Raw genomic sequence first — 17,126 nt, forward strand, 5'->3', positions numbered from 1 at the left:
ATCTTACTGATCAATAGAAACTGTAAGTATAATTTACTTTTTAAAAAAATAATGATATATGGCCTTGATATTCATAATGTCTAATTATAACCTCTGGAATAGACAAAATGATTGAAATATTTCTGGAGTAGGCGATAAAATTTATATTGCAGAATCATAATTATCAAGACTCAGAATCTTGCATCTACGGAAGGAGGAAAACTCTGTCCCACAAAAGGTACAAGTTTATATGTTTTTATTTACAATCTAGGTTTATTATTTTATTCCGAAAATTGTAAACATGACATTTAATAATAATTGCATGTGTAATATAAGTTATGTTCTAATTCACTAGTTCAAACGAACATAAATTATTTATAAATAAAACTCAAAAACACGTGAAGCGATGAGCTCGCATGCGCGAGTGCAACAGACTTTAATGAAGTGTATACAATACACAAAACACAGTCTTTAGTTCAACATCTGAAATCCATATTCTACAAAAGAAAAATATTCAAATAAAGCGATAAGTCAACATTAATACGAACAATATCTACGAAACATCGATACTGGAAGGGGTGGGTGGGGCGGGGGATTAGTCTGTTGCAATGTCGCACCGAACTTCGAATGACTTAAAAACACCCGAAAATCTACCTTTTACAAGACTGAATCATGCGTAGCATAGATTCAACCTATTCACCCGTAAACAATGAACAACCAATCGATCTCCTTTACCGATGGTTTTAATCGGCATACATAACAAATACACGTGTCTTACCATAACTTTTATAAATATATTTATGTTCTAATTCACCAGTTCAAACGAACATAAAATAAAATTATTTATTATCAAAACTCAAAAACACTTTATACAGGATGAGCTCGCATGCGCGAGTGTAACAGACTTCGACGATAAAGAAAGCAATGGCATAAAATTATTAAAACGTATATGACCCCATCCCAGATAAGAATTCATGGTAATCCAAATATTACGTTTTTCAAACCAGACCTTGATTAATTGAAAATTATCATTAAAATGTCTGTGAATTCTTAAAGTGATGCGTATTTACTCACAGTCATTCTTCAAACTTCATAATGAAAAGTAAATAATAATATAGAGGAAAATAAATATATAAATCCACCTATAGCAAGCATTTTCCAATTGGAAATTTTTCAACAATTATATTCATTTAAAAAATTATAGGTTTTCAAGCATTTGAAGAAAACTGCACAGATTTCTTTTTATACTTGATTCTGCGGTACTTTAATTTCTTCTATTTACTGCACATTTATTATTATGCATAGCTGATAAAGCATTTGCTATGAATGCGAAACTTCATAAATCACATGTCAATTCATATCAAAATTTGAAAAAATGGTATTTAAAGGCTAGATTAAAGACATATCTATACATATGTTCAAAGAACTTTCAATTACATTAAGGTTCATAAATTCTCTGCTCACTCATATAAAATGTTGCTTGATCCTTAATGATTTTCTAAAAAGAAATGTATTTGTAAGTAGAATACAAGCAATAAGACAAAAAGACACTTCAACTTGCAAATATATCATTAGGAATATTATACATTTCAGAGTCATTCAGAGTTATCTCTCTTATCAGAGTATCAATGAACCTAAAGATACATGAAATGCAATTGTATGTAAAGATTTCAATTTCAAGCTTCCTTTTGAGACTCTCATGACTATTTGAATAAACAAATAAGGAGTTATCCTTCCCGGCTGAAAAGTTTTCTTTTCTTTTTACCATAACGTCTTCAGATGAACTCAGAAAGCCTTCTACGTTGATGTTGATCAGTGAAAAATACATATCAGCTTTTGCAGATGAGAACGAAACCCCATTAAAAAACTATGAAGAATAAATTACCTGAACTTATAATTTTCAGTGCATACAGAATTTCTGTTTCTTGTACAAAACTTTGACTTCCAGGTACATAAGAATACCTTTTACAATATGAAATGAATTTAAATACAATCATAAATTATACTCATCTGATCAAACACTATTATTAACCTTTTCTATATATCTCTTGGTTATTAGCAATAGGACAAATGAACTGAACCACACCTACCAGAATGGAAATATTAGTCCTCTTTGGTTTTGACAAAAAGTGATTTGTCCGAACCTTGATTTTAAACGCAGCTTTGGAAGTCTTCAGACAAATTCTTCAATGAAAGTTTTGCAAAACATCCAGTCCGTCTGTCCTGAGTAAAGATATCTGAAAACACTTTGCTCCAAAAGTTTCAAAATCAGATTGTGATTTAAAACTGCTTAATTATTCCCAAAACATCTTCTAAACGCTTAGAATCCAACAGAGCTTGAGACTTTAAAAAGCACTGTTACAATCTGGCCTTCTTTAAAGAATAATCAAGATAATGCTATATTAGTAGTTAAGCTATTAAAATAAATACTTACGTACAGCAGTTTCGCTTAGTCAATTGCAAATTTCATTATTGTGTCTGCAAATGCATCTCATAACAAATCGCAGTATACTTTTGTATATCTTTTGAAGTTAACGTGCTTGTATTTAAAACGAGTTTCCAGCTTCAATCAGATTCTATATTTTTACAAATGTAGAAAAGGCAAGAAAGCAACTATATCTACGGCCATGCCAACTACGGTGATAAGATGCATATTGATTTGAAAGAGACTATGTGAATAATACATCCCCTCTCTGAATATATAAGGCCTCATTCTCCCAGGCCATACCAACATAATAAAGATATTCACAGATCATGAATAGTTCATGTGTCAGATTTGTCAGTTCCCGCCAACTTTATAAAATACTTACAAAGCCACGGAAAAAAAAGGAATCAAGATACTTAGATGTCTTGTAAAGGTCTTTGGCTAAATATACTACATTCCAAAATTGCAAACTTTGTCGAAAATTTGAAAATCTCAAAAAAGACTTGTATCAACAATGTACCATTCCAGCTTCAAGTTACTTACAGAATATGAATGGGCCTTGTCTGCATCATACAACATCTCAGACCATGCCAGCTTCTTCAAGCTAGTTACAGAACTTGAAAAGGGCCTTGTCTGCATCATACTACATCTCAGACCATGCCAGCTTCTTCAAGCTACTTACACAACTTGAAAAGGGCCTTGTCTGCATCATACAACATCTCAGACCATGCCAGCTTCTTCAAGCTACTTACACAACTTGAAAAGGGCCTTGTCTGCATCATACATCTCAGACCATGCCAGCTTCTTCAAGCTACTTACAGAACTTGAAAAGGGCCTTGTCTGCATCATACTACATCTCAGACCATGCCAGCTTCTTCAAGCTAGTTACAGAACTTGAAAAGGGCCTTGTCTGCATCATACTACATCTCAGACCATGCCAGCTTCTTCAAGCTAGTTACAGAACTTGAAAAGGACCTTGTCTACATCATACTACATGTCAGACCATGCCATGCAGCTTCAACAAGCTAATTACTGACTTTGGTATATTATGGCTTTGTCTGCATTACATCAATAGTACAAGGTCTTGCAAAAATCATCAAAATATCAAATTTTGAGACAAATTTTCTTCATAACAGATAGAAAACACTAAATTAGGTCATGCCATATGCATAATGAAGGCAATCTTAAAAACTCCTTTAAAACAATACTCTTAAACAGAATGATCTGAACCGAATCAAGCTATCATATTTATCGGCATTGGAATATTATGGAGCATCAATATACATGCATTTACCCTATGTTCTTTATTTCTACGTTTTAAAACAACGTCTATAAATAGGAGCATAAAAACCACTGCTGCTTAACAAAAGATTTATCCAATAAAGATATTTTAACTAAGATTTTATAAAACGACGTTTCATCACTTTGCGAGTTAATAGCAGGAACTATATATTAATTACATAATTTCCCAGATTTGAAAACAGCTTCAGAACAATGAACTAGCTACATACAGTTCTACATGCATCGATGTGTCACATTTGAATTGTAAAATTTTAGAACTGTTCAAACCATATAATGAAATTCAAATACATTTAGTTTCCGAAATAGCGTGTCTCGTAACTATGAATTAGAAACATTGGAACTTTGTTCATAATTGCTACCAAATTCAAACCCATCATCATATAGATATAAAATTATATATATACATGTACCAGGTACATGTACATACGTGTATTAATTACTACCAGGACTTTACCAGAATTATACTCATTCTCAAGTTACACAAGTTTTTTTTTAAATTTAAAAAAAAATTTTTTTTTACAGAGCTAAATTCAAGCATTAATTAAATTAATTAATTAATTAATTTAATTAATTGCATATTTAATATAAGTTATACATGTTTTACAAATCTCTGAATAAAGGGGAATAACTCCTGAATTATCCAAATGTTACGATTTGTATAAAATGTAATTACAGTTATCGTATTGTGAAATCATCATAAACAACTCGTTTTAACGAGATTTTTTCTCATTTTCATTTATTACCAGTTGAATAGCTCGTTATAACCTGACATTTTCTTTTGTTTTCCATTTTGTCTTTAATCATGACGATCATGGTATTTTGTATAAGGTACTTGAGAAATATTTCTTCGGGTTTATTTGTTTAGTATAATTCCTATCACATAATATTTCTTTGCGTCCTTTACATTCCTTTTAAAAATTACTCCTTCAACAGATAATGATAACGTTGAAATTTCAGGTTAACTTTGACCAATTCGAGCCTATAATTGGATTCCTATCAAGTTAAAAGTGGAGTGTTCCTCAGAAAACTTGTATTGCGTTGTCCCATCATGAGCGATTATGAAAATTATAAGGGTGATTAACTATTTTTTTTTCTTCTAGCTTCATAGCAGAAAGAAACAATTCAAAAATAGTAAGACCGATGCAATTGCAATAGTTATGAAATCTGACAATCGATTTCTTTTTTAACCAGATTAATTGGCGGTAGGGGACAGGCAGACATTAACACAATACTCTCAAAATGTTTGTTCTCTATTACAGTATTTTTAAATCACTTTTAAAAACGTTAAAATAGACTTGGTTTCCTGTTCTTCAAGGATGCTTCAATCATCTCTACTTATCACTTATAAACTCCAAGAATATTCATTTCAATGACTTTTAATCAAGATTTAAAGGTTTAGTTACATTAAGCATAAAAGTTATTTTGACGTAAAAAGGAAATCCCGTCAGATATTGGTACCTTCATTTGTGAGCACTTGTAAGTTTTAACGTATGTGAGCTATCATTGTTTATTATACGTAGCAACATTTTCCCTATTTAGGCAGATGAAGGAAGTTTTTTTATCGATATTTTTTCCAATGTCAGCTATACAAGGGACAACTGTAAGTAAAACTTTGCGAACGTTTCAGGGTCTATCTACAAATTTGACGAAAAAAGCATCATCTGTGTAGGTACAGTGATTTGGAAATTTTGTTGCTGCGCTTTGAACATTATTTATTATGATAAGTTTTTATCATATTTGTCTCTGTCAATTCAGTTAGTGGGTATAATTTAAATAAATCATGAGGTGACATTAGAATCACTCGTCTCTCTCTGAAGCTGAGTGATAAAAGTTTTTTTTTTTTTTTTAAAAACCAATCATCGCACTTAAAATCCTTGCATACTTTATCAAATATTTCCAATTTATATATTTAGCTTTTAGTATGTAATAATTTTTATTTTACGATCACCAGAGATTTTTATGTATATCAATACAACTAGTCTTTTGTGTTTTAAATTTTTAGTTTTTATAGAACCTTTTATTCCATCAAACTTGGCTGTTAGAAATTTGACTGTGAAATATGTTGTAAAACAATTATATCTTTTTAATTATCGAAATTCTTCCTGTTATAAGTTGAACTGGTGTACATGGTTTACATAACTGTATTCAACCACTCACGTACTTGTGTATTGAAGTGTACAGACATGCAGAAGCATAATAGAAGAGGAAAACAGTCATTATTGTATCTAAATATATACACAGACACAGATAACATTCACAGTCAATTAAATCCGGACAAATTCTGATAAGTGAAATATAAAGATTATTCAAAATATTTCAAAATATTTTTCATATACACCAAAAGACAGTTTTGTAAATTTGTATGTGTAATTCATATATCAAATAGATGTAGACTCCAACTGTAAAAATTGCCAGCCAAATGCAATTTGCCAAGTGATATTTTTATCATTATGATTTATTTTCTTTGATTAGCTACTAATACATAGAATTCCAGTATAAAGCGAAGGCTGTTCAATATTGTAAGTTGATTTTAATTTTAAATCAATTAAGAGCTTTATTAATATATTAAATATTTTTATTCTTAATATTTCCACTTTTTGATTTCTCATTTCATGCATGCGTTTAATTTGTAATGAATAAGAATTGTTGCAAAAAGTTTCTCAGTAGACTTCTCTGAGAAGAGGTGACTTTTACAATCAACTGCTTCCTTTTACACAAGCTTCTTCCTCTTACACAAGGAAACTATGCGATGTGAAAATTTAGCTAAACAGTTGATAAAACGATAACGATGGGTTATTTCAAAGCCAATATTATCCAGCCCGGGAAAGACAACAATCTTACCCGTGATCCACTCCCGTTCACCTAACAGTTTCAACTAAAACGTTTTCTTTTCTCTTTGACAGATAGGGGATCGAGGTTAAGAAGATGAACATATTTTTTATCATCATACATTTTTTAAGTATTAATGAAGGTAAATGTTAAGAAACTTTGAAATATTCAAGAAGATTTTAAAGAAAAGATTTAGTACTAATCTTCGAAGACTAAAAGTATATCAATTTTTTATTCTTAAGCTCTTGAGGATTTCTGGGCTTATAACTATTTTCTCTTCCTAGTATCTTCAAAGAAAAAGATTTCAGACCAAAAAATGAATTGGTTAGACGCTCAAAACTTTTGTCAAAAACAGGGAATGGTCTCAAAGGCTGGGAAACTTTCCTTTGATGAACAGGACTCAGGGAAGTACTGGACATGTCATTATACAAAGAGAAGTGACTGGATTCATTTTCTTGGTTTGTTTGCTGTTTGGGAAATTTTGTAAACTTTGATTTCTAGAGACAAATCTTTCTAAACATTATGTATTTCAAACAATTCTTATTTTCAGAGAGAGAATTACTATTCATAAAATAGAAAAATTATAAACATGATGTTGAGAGAAATCGATAAGTAAGCCAATTGTACCCTTTTCTTGAAAAATATAATTTATTGTTTTTATTACCGTTTGTACATTGCCTTCCTTGACTACTTGATATCTACTATACACAAGTTAAAACAACCTGTTCCCTTTTCATGGCCCAGTGGTTAGAGCGTCTGCTCTAGAGTTGCAAAGTAAGAAGTCCATCCTTACATCGCAGGTTTAAACCCCACTTTGGGACGTGGAAATGGGTCCTTCGGGTGAGACCTATAAACCGAAGTCCCTTGTCGCAGTAGGTGCTGGCACTGCTCAATGGCCGTAAATGCCAAATATAGGACAAAATTTGCAGCTCTCCATCGGCAAGTGGTGGCGTCTCCCTATGATTGAATAATATGGAGAGGGACGTTTATGAACAAACATAAATACACACTGAATTTTTCCCTTCCAATCTTGACAAGTTCAACACAGCGGGTGTGACTGATCGGCAGATGATGACCACTCCTCCTCGATACCTGACCCTACCTCTATTGTAAAAAAAAAAATTCGTGTTTGTTCTTCTCATGATTTTTACTGTTTAAGTATTCGTGATATACAAATTTTTATCTCCATATTCCATACAACTGTTCAATTTCTAGGATGTTTTGACCAGGACACAGTTCTTCATTATGCTACATCCAATTTGACAATCCTAGACAAAACATATGTTAAATGTCAGTTGTTCTGTTTGCCTGATTCAGAGATATTTGGAATACAGGTATGTCTAGTTGTATTTTATATGTCATTTTTATTGCTTTATTAATAGAACAAGCATAACATTTTAAGACTTCCGCCTTTCCTTTTACAATATACAAGATGATTTCTTTTGTATAATGTTTTTGTTTAGGGGAACAGTTGCTTCTGTTTGTCTACACTGGATCCACATGCTCATCCATTACACATAAACTGGTGTAACTTGTTTAATGAGAAATTTCCAGTTGGCAATGAAATGAATAATTCCATATTTATTTACAGGAATATAAGTAAGAAGTTTTTTTTGTAATAAAACCCCCTTCCAATTAATTACTATAGTTTTCTGATATTATATATCACACAAAGAAAGCTGATTGAGGGATGGGGTTGGGGTGGGTTATAATAATAATAATAAAGCCTTTATTTATCCAGGATGACATACTTTAGCAACAATGCTAGTTTTCAATATGGTCCTGCATTAAAACATACATACAGACAGGTATTAGTAAAACACAGTTTAAAAGGTATGGAGAACATACTAGTATAAGATTAAGATTTAAAAAAAAAATGAAATATAAGGTAAAAGATATAAACAAAATTAAGACGCATGGTGGTATTCTCTTAGATGGTTTCTTTTAAAACATAAAACACTTTATATTTGCACTCAGTGTTAAGAAACAACAAAAGATCTCTTATAGTACTCAGTTTTTGCCTTTGGTACATACAATAAATTTGAACTGGAATTTCTTGTTTGTCTTTGGCTAACATCTGATACATAATTAAACAGGTTCAAATAATCAGGCCCAGTAATACTTTATAAACTATATTTTTAAAGATAAAATAATCTGATAGAAATTCAGTTTTGTAAACATGACAGAAATGAAAATTTCTGATGTTATCATTTTAAAAGTTTTTATTTTGGGGATTACTCCATATATAAAAAGTAAAATGAGGGAAAATCATGGTATTAAAAATCTTCAACAATGCATCATTTGACATAAATATCTTATTCTTCTTAAAATACCAATTCTCTTAGAGATCTGCATACAAGTGCTTGCAATGTGACTTTTCCAGGACAAAGTTTCATCAATAATAACACCAAGTAATTTTGACTCTTGAACACATTCTATGACATGGTTATTTACAACTAAATTTAACATTTTGACTCCAACAAGATAAATTGAGTTTTAGACAAATTTATAAACAAAACATATATTTGAAACTGACTTATCAGTTACATCTTGTGAGGTATCATCTGCATACATATTTACATGAGAGTATTTCAGTGCTTGTGGATAGTCGTTTATGTACAAGATAAAAAATAGTGGGCCTAAAATAGAACCTTGAGGAACCCCAATAGTAACATTCTTTTCATCAGATAGATCTCCTTTCCAAATACCTCTTTGTACACGATTTGCTAGTGTAGGTACGATTTAAACCATTCAAAAGTAACGTCACATATACCAAATGATTTAAGTTTGTGCAATAAAACCTGGTGATTGACAGTATCAAATGCTTTCCTTAAATCGATGAAATGTACACCAGTAAGTTTTCCTTCATCAATATTTTTTAGCCATCTATCTACTACAGAAATAAGAGTACTTTCACATGAGTGCTTAGGTCTAAAACCAATCTGTTATTAAGGAATAATTTACCGATAAATACTCATAAAATGAATTAAAAACGTGCCTCTCTAAAATTTTGCTGACACAGGATAAAATTGATACAGGACGATAGTTGTTAACTACACATTCATCTCCCGATTAAAAAAGTGGTACAACACGTGCTTTTTTCCAGTCATTTGCAAATTGACATGAAGACAATGAAAAATTGAAAATATATGTAAGAACATCACATATACTGTTTGAGGAAAGTTTTAAAAGTCTGACTGATATACCATCCAGACCTGTTGCTTTAGATACAGACATATTTTTTATTTCATTTGCAACAAATTCAGTCGTCAAACTTGGTATCGTAAAGGAATTTTTAGGCATTTGTTCTTGTACAGTAGGTAAATTGTCATCAAAATGTTTTCCTAACGCGAGACCAATGTTACAAAAATAATCATTAAAACATTCCGCAATATCTTCTGAATCATCTTTAAGAAATGTACATTATGTACTAGTTTTCTTAGATGATAAAAATTGCTTAAGTCTGTTCCACATGTCTTTGGGCTTATTTTCTGCCTGCGAAATAGCTTCATCAACAAATTCTTGTTTGGCTTCTCGTATCTTACTGGTCACCCTGTTTCTCGATGCCCTATATAGACTCCACGCGTGGTCATCGTTGGTGTGAATCGCCATTTTATGGAGAGTTTCACGATAGTGCATTTCTGTAAGTATGTCATCGTTTATCCAGTCTTCTGATTTTGAGTTGATTCTTCTTTCTTTTAAAGGCATATGTTTATCAACGATTTTAAAAAAGTTAGAATAAAAGAACTCCCACATAGAATCAACATCTTCCATTTCAATGGGACTCCAGTCAATAGTATTCAGATCTTCACGGAAGCGGTTTTCATCCAGGTTCTTAAAATTTCTATACTTATTGTGTACATGGCTGTTTGTACCAGACGTAATTTTACCATTCACAGTGTAAATCATGTTATGGTCACTTATTCCAATGGGTAGAACTCCTGATGTGGAATACTTATCAGGACTGGTAACATAGATATGATCGATGAAAGTTCTGGATTCTTTTGTCTCTCTAGTAGCGCTTTTAATTAATTGCTGAAATCCAAAGTTTCTCATTATAGTCTTTAAACACTTTGACTTGAATTCATCCACATTGAAATCACCCATAACTATAATATTTTTGTGTTCCGCTATTAGTTGTTCAACGTGATCCTTAAACTTCTCTAACCAATCCACTGTAGAATCTGGTGGCCGATAGGATATAGCACAAGCTGTTTTAGTAGACTGCCCAATGGAGATGACAAATTCAAGCATTTCCAAATCATCTATGATGTTAATGTTTGTAACAGTAAACTTTTCTTTTATGTAAACTAATATTCCACCCCCATTTGGTCTCTCCTCACAATTCGGTATCCTTGAATTGATATCTCTGAATTTTCTACTGTGTTGTCCAGTTTACTCTCTGTCAAACCTAGGACATCAAATGCACCTTTACGTAGTATTATTTTGATTTAGTCCAGTTTCCTTAAAATCCCCCTCACATTCAGATGTGCATATAAAATTCCTCTAGGTAAAGTTTCCAAAAGTTCTTCAACAGACAGGTCAATACCAAAACCAGTTGAAATATCACTTACACAGGAGTCACATAGCCATTCTGCCTGATTTGGAATTTCTATTGTCTTGTTAGTACTTCTAACCGTTTGATTACATCCAATACAGTTAGTGTTTATGCTGAACCCCAGGTAAGGCTCCTTTAGGTCCTGGATTTAAATGGACATCGTTAGACAGCAGTAAACATAAGAATCCTATGTAGTGAGTGGTCCTCACAGAACTCTTTGATTTCTTTGAAACTCCCATTGATAAACTTCTTTGTATAATTTCACGTCCAAAACAGCATATTTTTGAATTTAAAATAGGCCATCTGAATCCTGGCGAGTAAATAAAATCCTCCTCCAATTCTTGGTAGAATAAAACCGTTGAAAATTGTTTAAAAGCCAGATAAATTAGGAGAGGTGTTAACACACATCTGACCACGGTGGCCATCTTATTACAAAATTAGTTGGGGGGTTAGAGTTAGGAATCAATATGTCCGTCTCTTTACGTTAAGTTGTCTTCTGATCATTTGTCCTTGCAACGTTACCCAGGCTATATTTTTGTACAGAAAAAATATTTTAGAAATAAGGTATATTTTAAAAGTTTTATTGGGGATAAAAAGGTTAGCCATGTGATCAAATCTCATAAAACCCGAAGGCCTATGTACACTACTTGCATGTGACCTTTTGACCCTATTCTTGTTTTACAGGGATGTAAAACAGACTGACTCAAAAAAAAAACATTTGCAAATGAAAAGATTAAAAACAAATATTTGGTAAAGTACACGGTTATGAAAAGGGGGTGTGTCGGGACCATGATTCAAGGTCATTTCGGCAAGTTCAGGGTCAATAGGTGAAAATATGTATATTATTATGCTTCGAGGAATGCTCAAGCAATTGAGTATCAGTGGAGACTTATACTTGGTACAGCTATTGTTTATGAGCAGATATTATAACGAAAAATGAAGCAAAGGTCATTTTCGCACGTTCAAGGTCACTGGCAGAAAAATATTATCAAGACTTCTTGTCAAGCTTTTTGACTTCATAACGAACAATCATTGGAAGCTCAAACTTAGTACATAAAATGATATAAACAATTATTGTGGCAAATTAAAGGTCAGTGGAATTAAAATTCAAGGATACCTGAAATTCTTATAATTTTCTTCTCAGGAAATATCGGATTCCATACTTATTAACAGTATTACTTATTTTACTTTATTATCTTTTTACAATGGATTTTTTGGGGGGAAAATTAAGGAATCATTTACAAAATTCAATTGGCACTTTGAAATATTGCAGCAGGGATATTTTTCTGTTAGTTCGCTTATTATATATATTAAAATTATACTTTTCAAAATTTAATATGAACATATAAATTCCTTGATATTATGTTTACAGAATTCAACGCTATTCGGTCTGATAAAAGTAAGTTTTTTTTTAAAATTCAAGTTTACTTTGTAGTGTATTCCTCTGAATCCACGATGACTCACTATTATATTATACTACTTTATTCTTATTAAAGAGTTACCGTGACTCACAATTGGGAAAATTGACAAACGTAGAATTTTTGCCTGACCCAAGTAAATTTTATTCAATACCTGAAAGTATTAGGTTTCAGAAAATTACAGGTTACAGAACCTAAAATTTCTTCTTCTATGGAGAAAAATATAAGTAAAAATTAATTTCAGTATGCTCCAGCACGAAAATTTTGCTATACTTTTCCTGAATTTGTACGCATGCGCAGAAATGTTGATTTAGTTACCATGGTAAGCATGGTCTTAAGTACCTAAGAATGAATGTAAGTAGAACAAGAATCTTTTTAAAAAGTTGTTAGAACATATTTCTAACATTCGTATGCTCCAGTTGAATGTTGTACTTTACAAGTTTCAGCTAAGAATAAAAGGGTGTGACTTTGTCATTTACAAAATCAACGAAAACGGTGGATACAATTTTTGTTTTTCCGGCACTTATATTGTCTTTTCTTCAATTACAGTGCAGTTTAGTTTCATATCTTTGCTATACTCATGATTTTCATAAATCTTGCGCTGTATGATACAATCTTAAAACAAACACATGATTTTAACTCATTATGTAACTTTAATAAAGTAATTCTACGTTTTCACAGCTGATGCAACAAATCATCAAAAAGATTTGTGTGTGCAAATATTTTGTGTCAAATTCAATGAAGTGAAATTTACCATGGCCGACTGCGAGTCTATTGGGAATGCATTATGTACAAACAAAGGTAATATCCAGAAATATTTCTTGTCAGTGGAGCCTTATTTATCCGGATGCGTTGGTTCTTAGTCAATTTGTCCGGATATGTGAAGCGTCCGAATATCTGAATTACCAGTTAAACAAGACAAAATAAAGTTTAAAAATTCCGTTCCGATGAAAAATCGTCCGAATACTGAAACATCCGGATATCTGGTCTCCGGATATCTGCAGGTCCATTGTATATGTATTCCATATTTCCAACTATTGTTGTCCATTGTGGGACACCAGTCCTTTGGATTAGAAACATATAAACCGAGGTCCCGTATTACATACGCGGGCATGAAAAAGAGCCTTCACTGCTTAAGGAACCTCTAAACACTGCACGCTAAAGAGCTCCACTTATAGGATAGTTTTATGCAGTTAGAGTGATCTGCCCTTAGAAGTAAAATTTTTAAAAATATGTTATTTACAGTTGTTAATAACATGATTTGTAATAGTTAAAATATTTTTAGCATTATATAAGACCAAGAATACAGTATTGAATTCATTATATTCATTAATTTTCACAATATAAGTAAACAGCTGTAATTTCTACTCACAAATAGTTCTTTGTATTTGAATATTTTTCCTGTGGTAATAAGGCAGATACCTTGTGTTATAAATGAATGAAAAAGTCTCAATAGGCGCAACTTTATTTGATATATTTTTCTCCAAATCCAAAAAGCAGTTTCTGTTGTGTTTAGAGCTTCCTTAAAGGCTGTAAATGCCAAGCACGTTTTTATTTGCAGCCGATAAGCGATGGCGTCTCATTTGAATGTGGAATTCTCGAAGGAACGTTAAACAAAGAAACAAACAAAAAATAATTTGCCCAACAAAAGATGACTTCAGCTTTCTTATCGTCGACTTCTCCTTCTGTATTAGTTATATAACGATATCACATTCATATAGAGTTAACATCTCTCATGCAATATTCTATATTCAAATGCAAATTCTAAGAATTATAATTTCTAAACCGATGTGCAGGCTACTGACATAAAAATGTTGTGGACACTATGATTTACTTTTAGGCAAATGATCTTATTTTGATTGATGCTTTTGTATTTATTTTATATTATATTTGCTAACTGCGAAAAAGCGTGGGGCTAAGATTGGGATGATCGTTCAACAAGGAATGTTTTCTCTTTGTGGGCACTTGATCCCGCCACTGGAATTTCAGTGGGTCCATGTGTTTGCCTCGTTTACATTAAATTGTTTATAGAACCTTTTTGCAAACGATAACTTTTCGTTATGATGAATTTTTTTTTATTTTAACCAAACAATATATTGTCAAAAAAGGAATGCATTTAGCAAGAATTCAAGGATTGAGATAACAGTGATCGATCTGAAATAATCTTAAAGCAATACAAATATGTGAAGAGATCATACACATTGACCCCTGGAAATCTCAAACTCTCTATAACAAAACCATGTTTTAATTGGTTTTATTGAATTCAATCTCTATGTATTTTCTTTTTTAAGTTCTTCTGGGTAGCTACACATGGCTAAAAGCTATGCAGAAATGTGATGAACAATCAACGGCTGCTGATTATCTAGAAGCTGACATAGATTTATATGTACATTCAGCGTTCTCCAATCTTTGCACTAATTATAACATCTCACTTAGTGGTCCTTTGTGGCTTGGAATTCAGTCCTCAACCTTGGAATTAGAATACAAAGATGGTAAAGAGAAGTCATTTTATCTTAATTCATTGGTTTTTATAAAATCTATGTTTTTTTCTGTATCTGTCTTAAATACATAGATACTTTGATTTTACATAAGTAAAACTAAAATAAAGTAAAATACACAAACAGAATGATGATCTCAGTTGATTTTCAGATTTAACAAAAGTCACAAAGGATATGAAATGTCAAAGTTGTCGCAAGGTTTGCAAGTTCGAAGACTGCAGTAAATCAAGACAAGCATTTTGTGAAGCCGTAGGTCGTTTTGCATTTTACTATCCTGTGTAGTCGTGCTTCTAACTCGTTATAATAAGATCATTGTCTCACTATAATCATGAAAAATATCGAGATAACGAACAGTATTCAAGATCAAAAGTCCATTAAACAATACAAAATAGGAGCAGAGCAAACACGAACCTCCAAAACATCGGAGGTGGGATCAGGTACCATGGAGGAGTGAGCATCCCCTGCTGACCGACCACACCCGACGTGTGCTCCTTGTCATGATCGGGATATGATGGGAGAAATCCGTCATCAATTCAGTGCATAAATAATGGACTAACAATTAGTAGGAAAAATATCAGTCAGCATTTGACTCAATGATAAATTGTATTTGCTGACAAGGTCATTGTATCGACCATAGAACTTACGAAATGATGACTTTAAATGAGACTGCTGATATCCTTGTTTCATCAACTTGTTTGTCAATAATTTACCTCGTTCTCTTGTGCCCCAAATCAACAGAGATGTATAAATCTGTATGCAGGTGATAAAGGTATATTGTTGCATATTAAGTAAGGGAAGTTGACGATAGAAATATTAAAGTCGTCACGTTTATCATAGATCTTGGTTGTTAGATAACCATTAATGTCTTTGTCAAGTAAAATTTAAGTATGAAACAGATGTGTCAGACTCTGTGGTATCTTTTTTTATCTTTCGTTGTATCGAGCAACTAGTTTTAACGGGATAATTTTCTCATTTTTCGTAAAAAACCAATTGAATTACTAGTACTTGTTATAATGGTTTTTTTCTTTCACGAGATAATTTACTTGTTTCAGCGAGGAATTAAATGATAAAAATATAACTAAACATTTTTATTCGGGGGTATATAGTTTTTGCCGTGTTGATCTGTCTCTCCATCTGTCTGTTTGTCGGCAAAAACGTTAACTTTGCCAATAACTTTTATTTTAGTGGCGCATGACCTTTATATTTCACATGTGTATTACTTGTGACACGACCTTTCTTTGGGTACCACCAAATTTGACCTAATGACCTTGACCTTCAAGTTTGACCCACTTTTACACAGAAATTACAAACTTTTACTTTGGTCGTATCTTTTGAACAGTAGATACCAGAACTTTTATACTTCACATATGTACGTATTCTTTTTGTAAAGACCTTTCATTAAATACCAACAACCTTGATCTTTTGACCTTGACCTTGGAGATTTCCGTACTTATAAAAAAGAAACTTTTGAAAGATAAGATATAGGGCTTTCATACCTCAAATATGTAATCCTTGTGAAAAGACCATTCATTGGATATCAAGAACTTTGACCTTTTGATCTTGACTTTGGAGATTGGCCTACTTTTGAAAAGCAAACTTTGACCATAATTTTTTAAGGGTTATGGCTAGTGCTTTCATAATTTACATATTGAATCCATGTGACAAGACCTATTATTTGAAAGCAAGACGTTTGACCTTGACCTTGGAGTTCGACCTACTTTTTAAAATTTTTAACCTTGGTCATAATTTCTGCACGGTTAGGACTATGGCTTCCATATTTTACATATGTATTTTTGTGTGGCAAGACTTTTCATTTGATTTGAATTACCATGACCTTTTGACCTTGACCTTGGAGATTTTCGTACTTATGAAAAACTTTAACCTTGGCCATAACTTTTGAAAACTAAGGGCTAGTGATTTCATTCATACTTCACATATGTAATCCTTGTGAGAAGACCCTTCATTGGATAACAAGAACTTTGGCCCTTTGACCATGGAGTTTGACCTTCTCATAAAAAGCAAATTTTGACCATAACTTTTAAAGGGCTAGAGATAGTGCTTTCATACTTTACTTATTTAATCCTTATGACAAGACCTTTCATTTGATAACAAGATCT

The 17,126-nt window shown here is 32.1% G+C and overlaps 1 protein-coding gene across 1 annotated transcript; it reads left to right on the top strand.

Moving 5' to 3' along the window:
- Window positions 1–6,122: 6,122 nt before the first annotated feature.
- On the top strand, window positions 6,123–15,258 carry LOC134246140 (uncharacterized; the record flags this gene model as incomplete). The annotated part of the gene is made up of 9 exons (XM_062728431.1): window positions 6,123–6,225; window positions 6,610–6,677; window positions 6,820–6,993; window positions 7,751–7,869; window positions 7,999–8,134; window positions 12,466–12,492; window positions 13,193–13,312; window positions 14,803–15,003; window positions 15,161–15,258. Coding segments are annotated over exons 2-9 (921 nt in total), but the record flags the coding sequence as incomplete, so codon positions are not given.
- Between the last annotated feature and the right edge of the window lie 1,868 nt (window positions 15,259–17,126).

Source organism: Saccostrea cucullata, unplaced genomic scaffold, assembly GCF_032062105.1.
Source record: "Saccostrea cucullata isolate Sc308-1 unplaced genomic scaffold, CSIRO_AGI_Scuc_v1 ctg21389, whole genome shotgun sequence".
Classification (NCBI taxonomy): domain Eukaryota; kingdom Metazoa; phylum Mollusca; class Bivalvia; order Ostreida; family Ostreidae; genus Saccostrea; species Saccostrea cuccullata.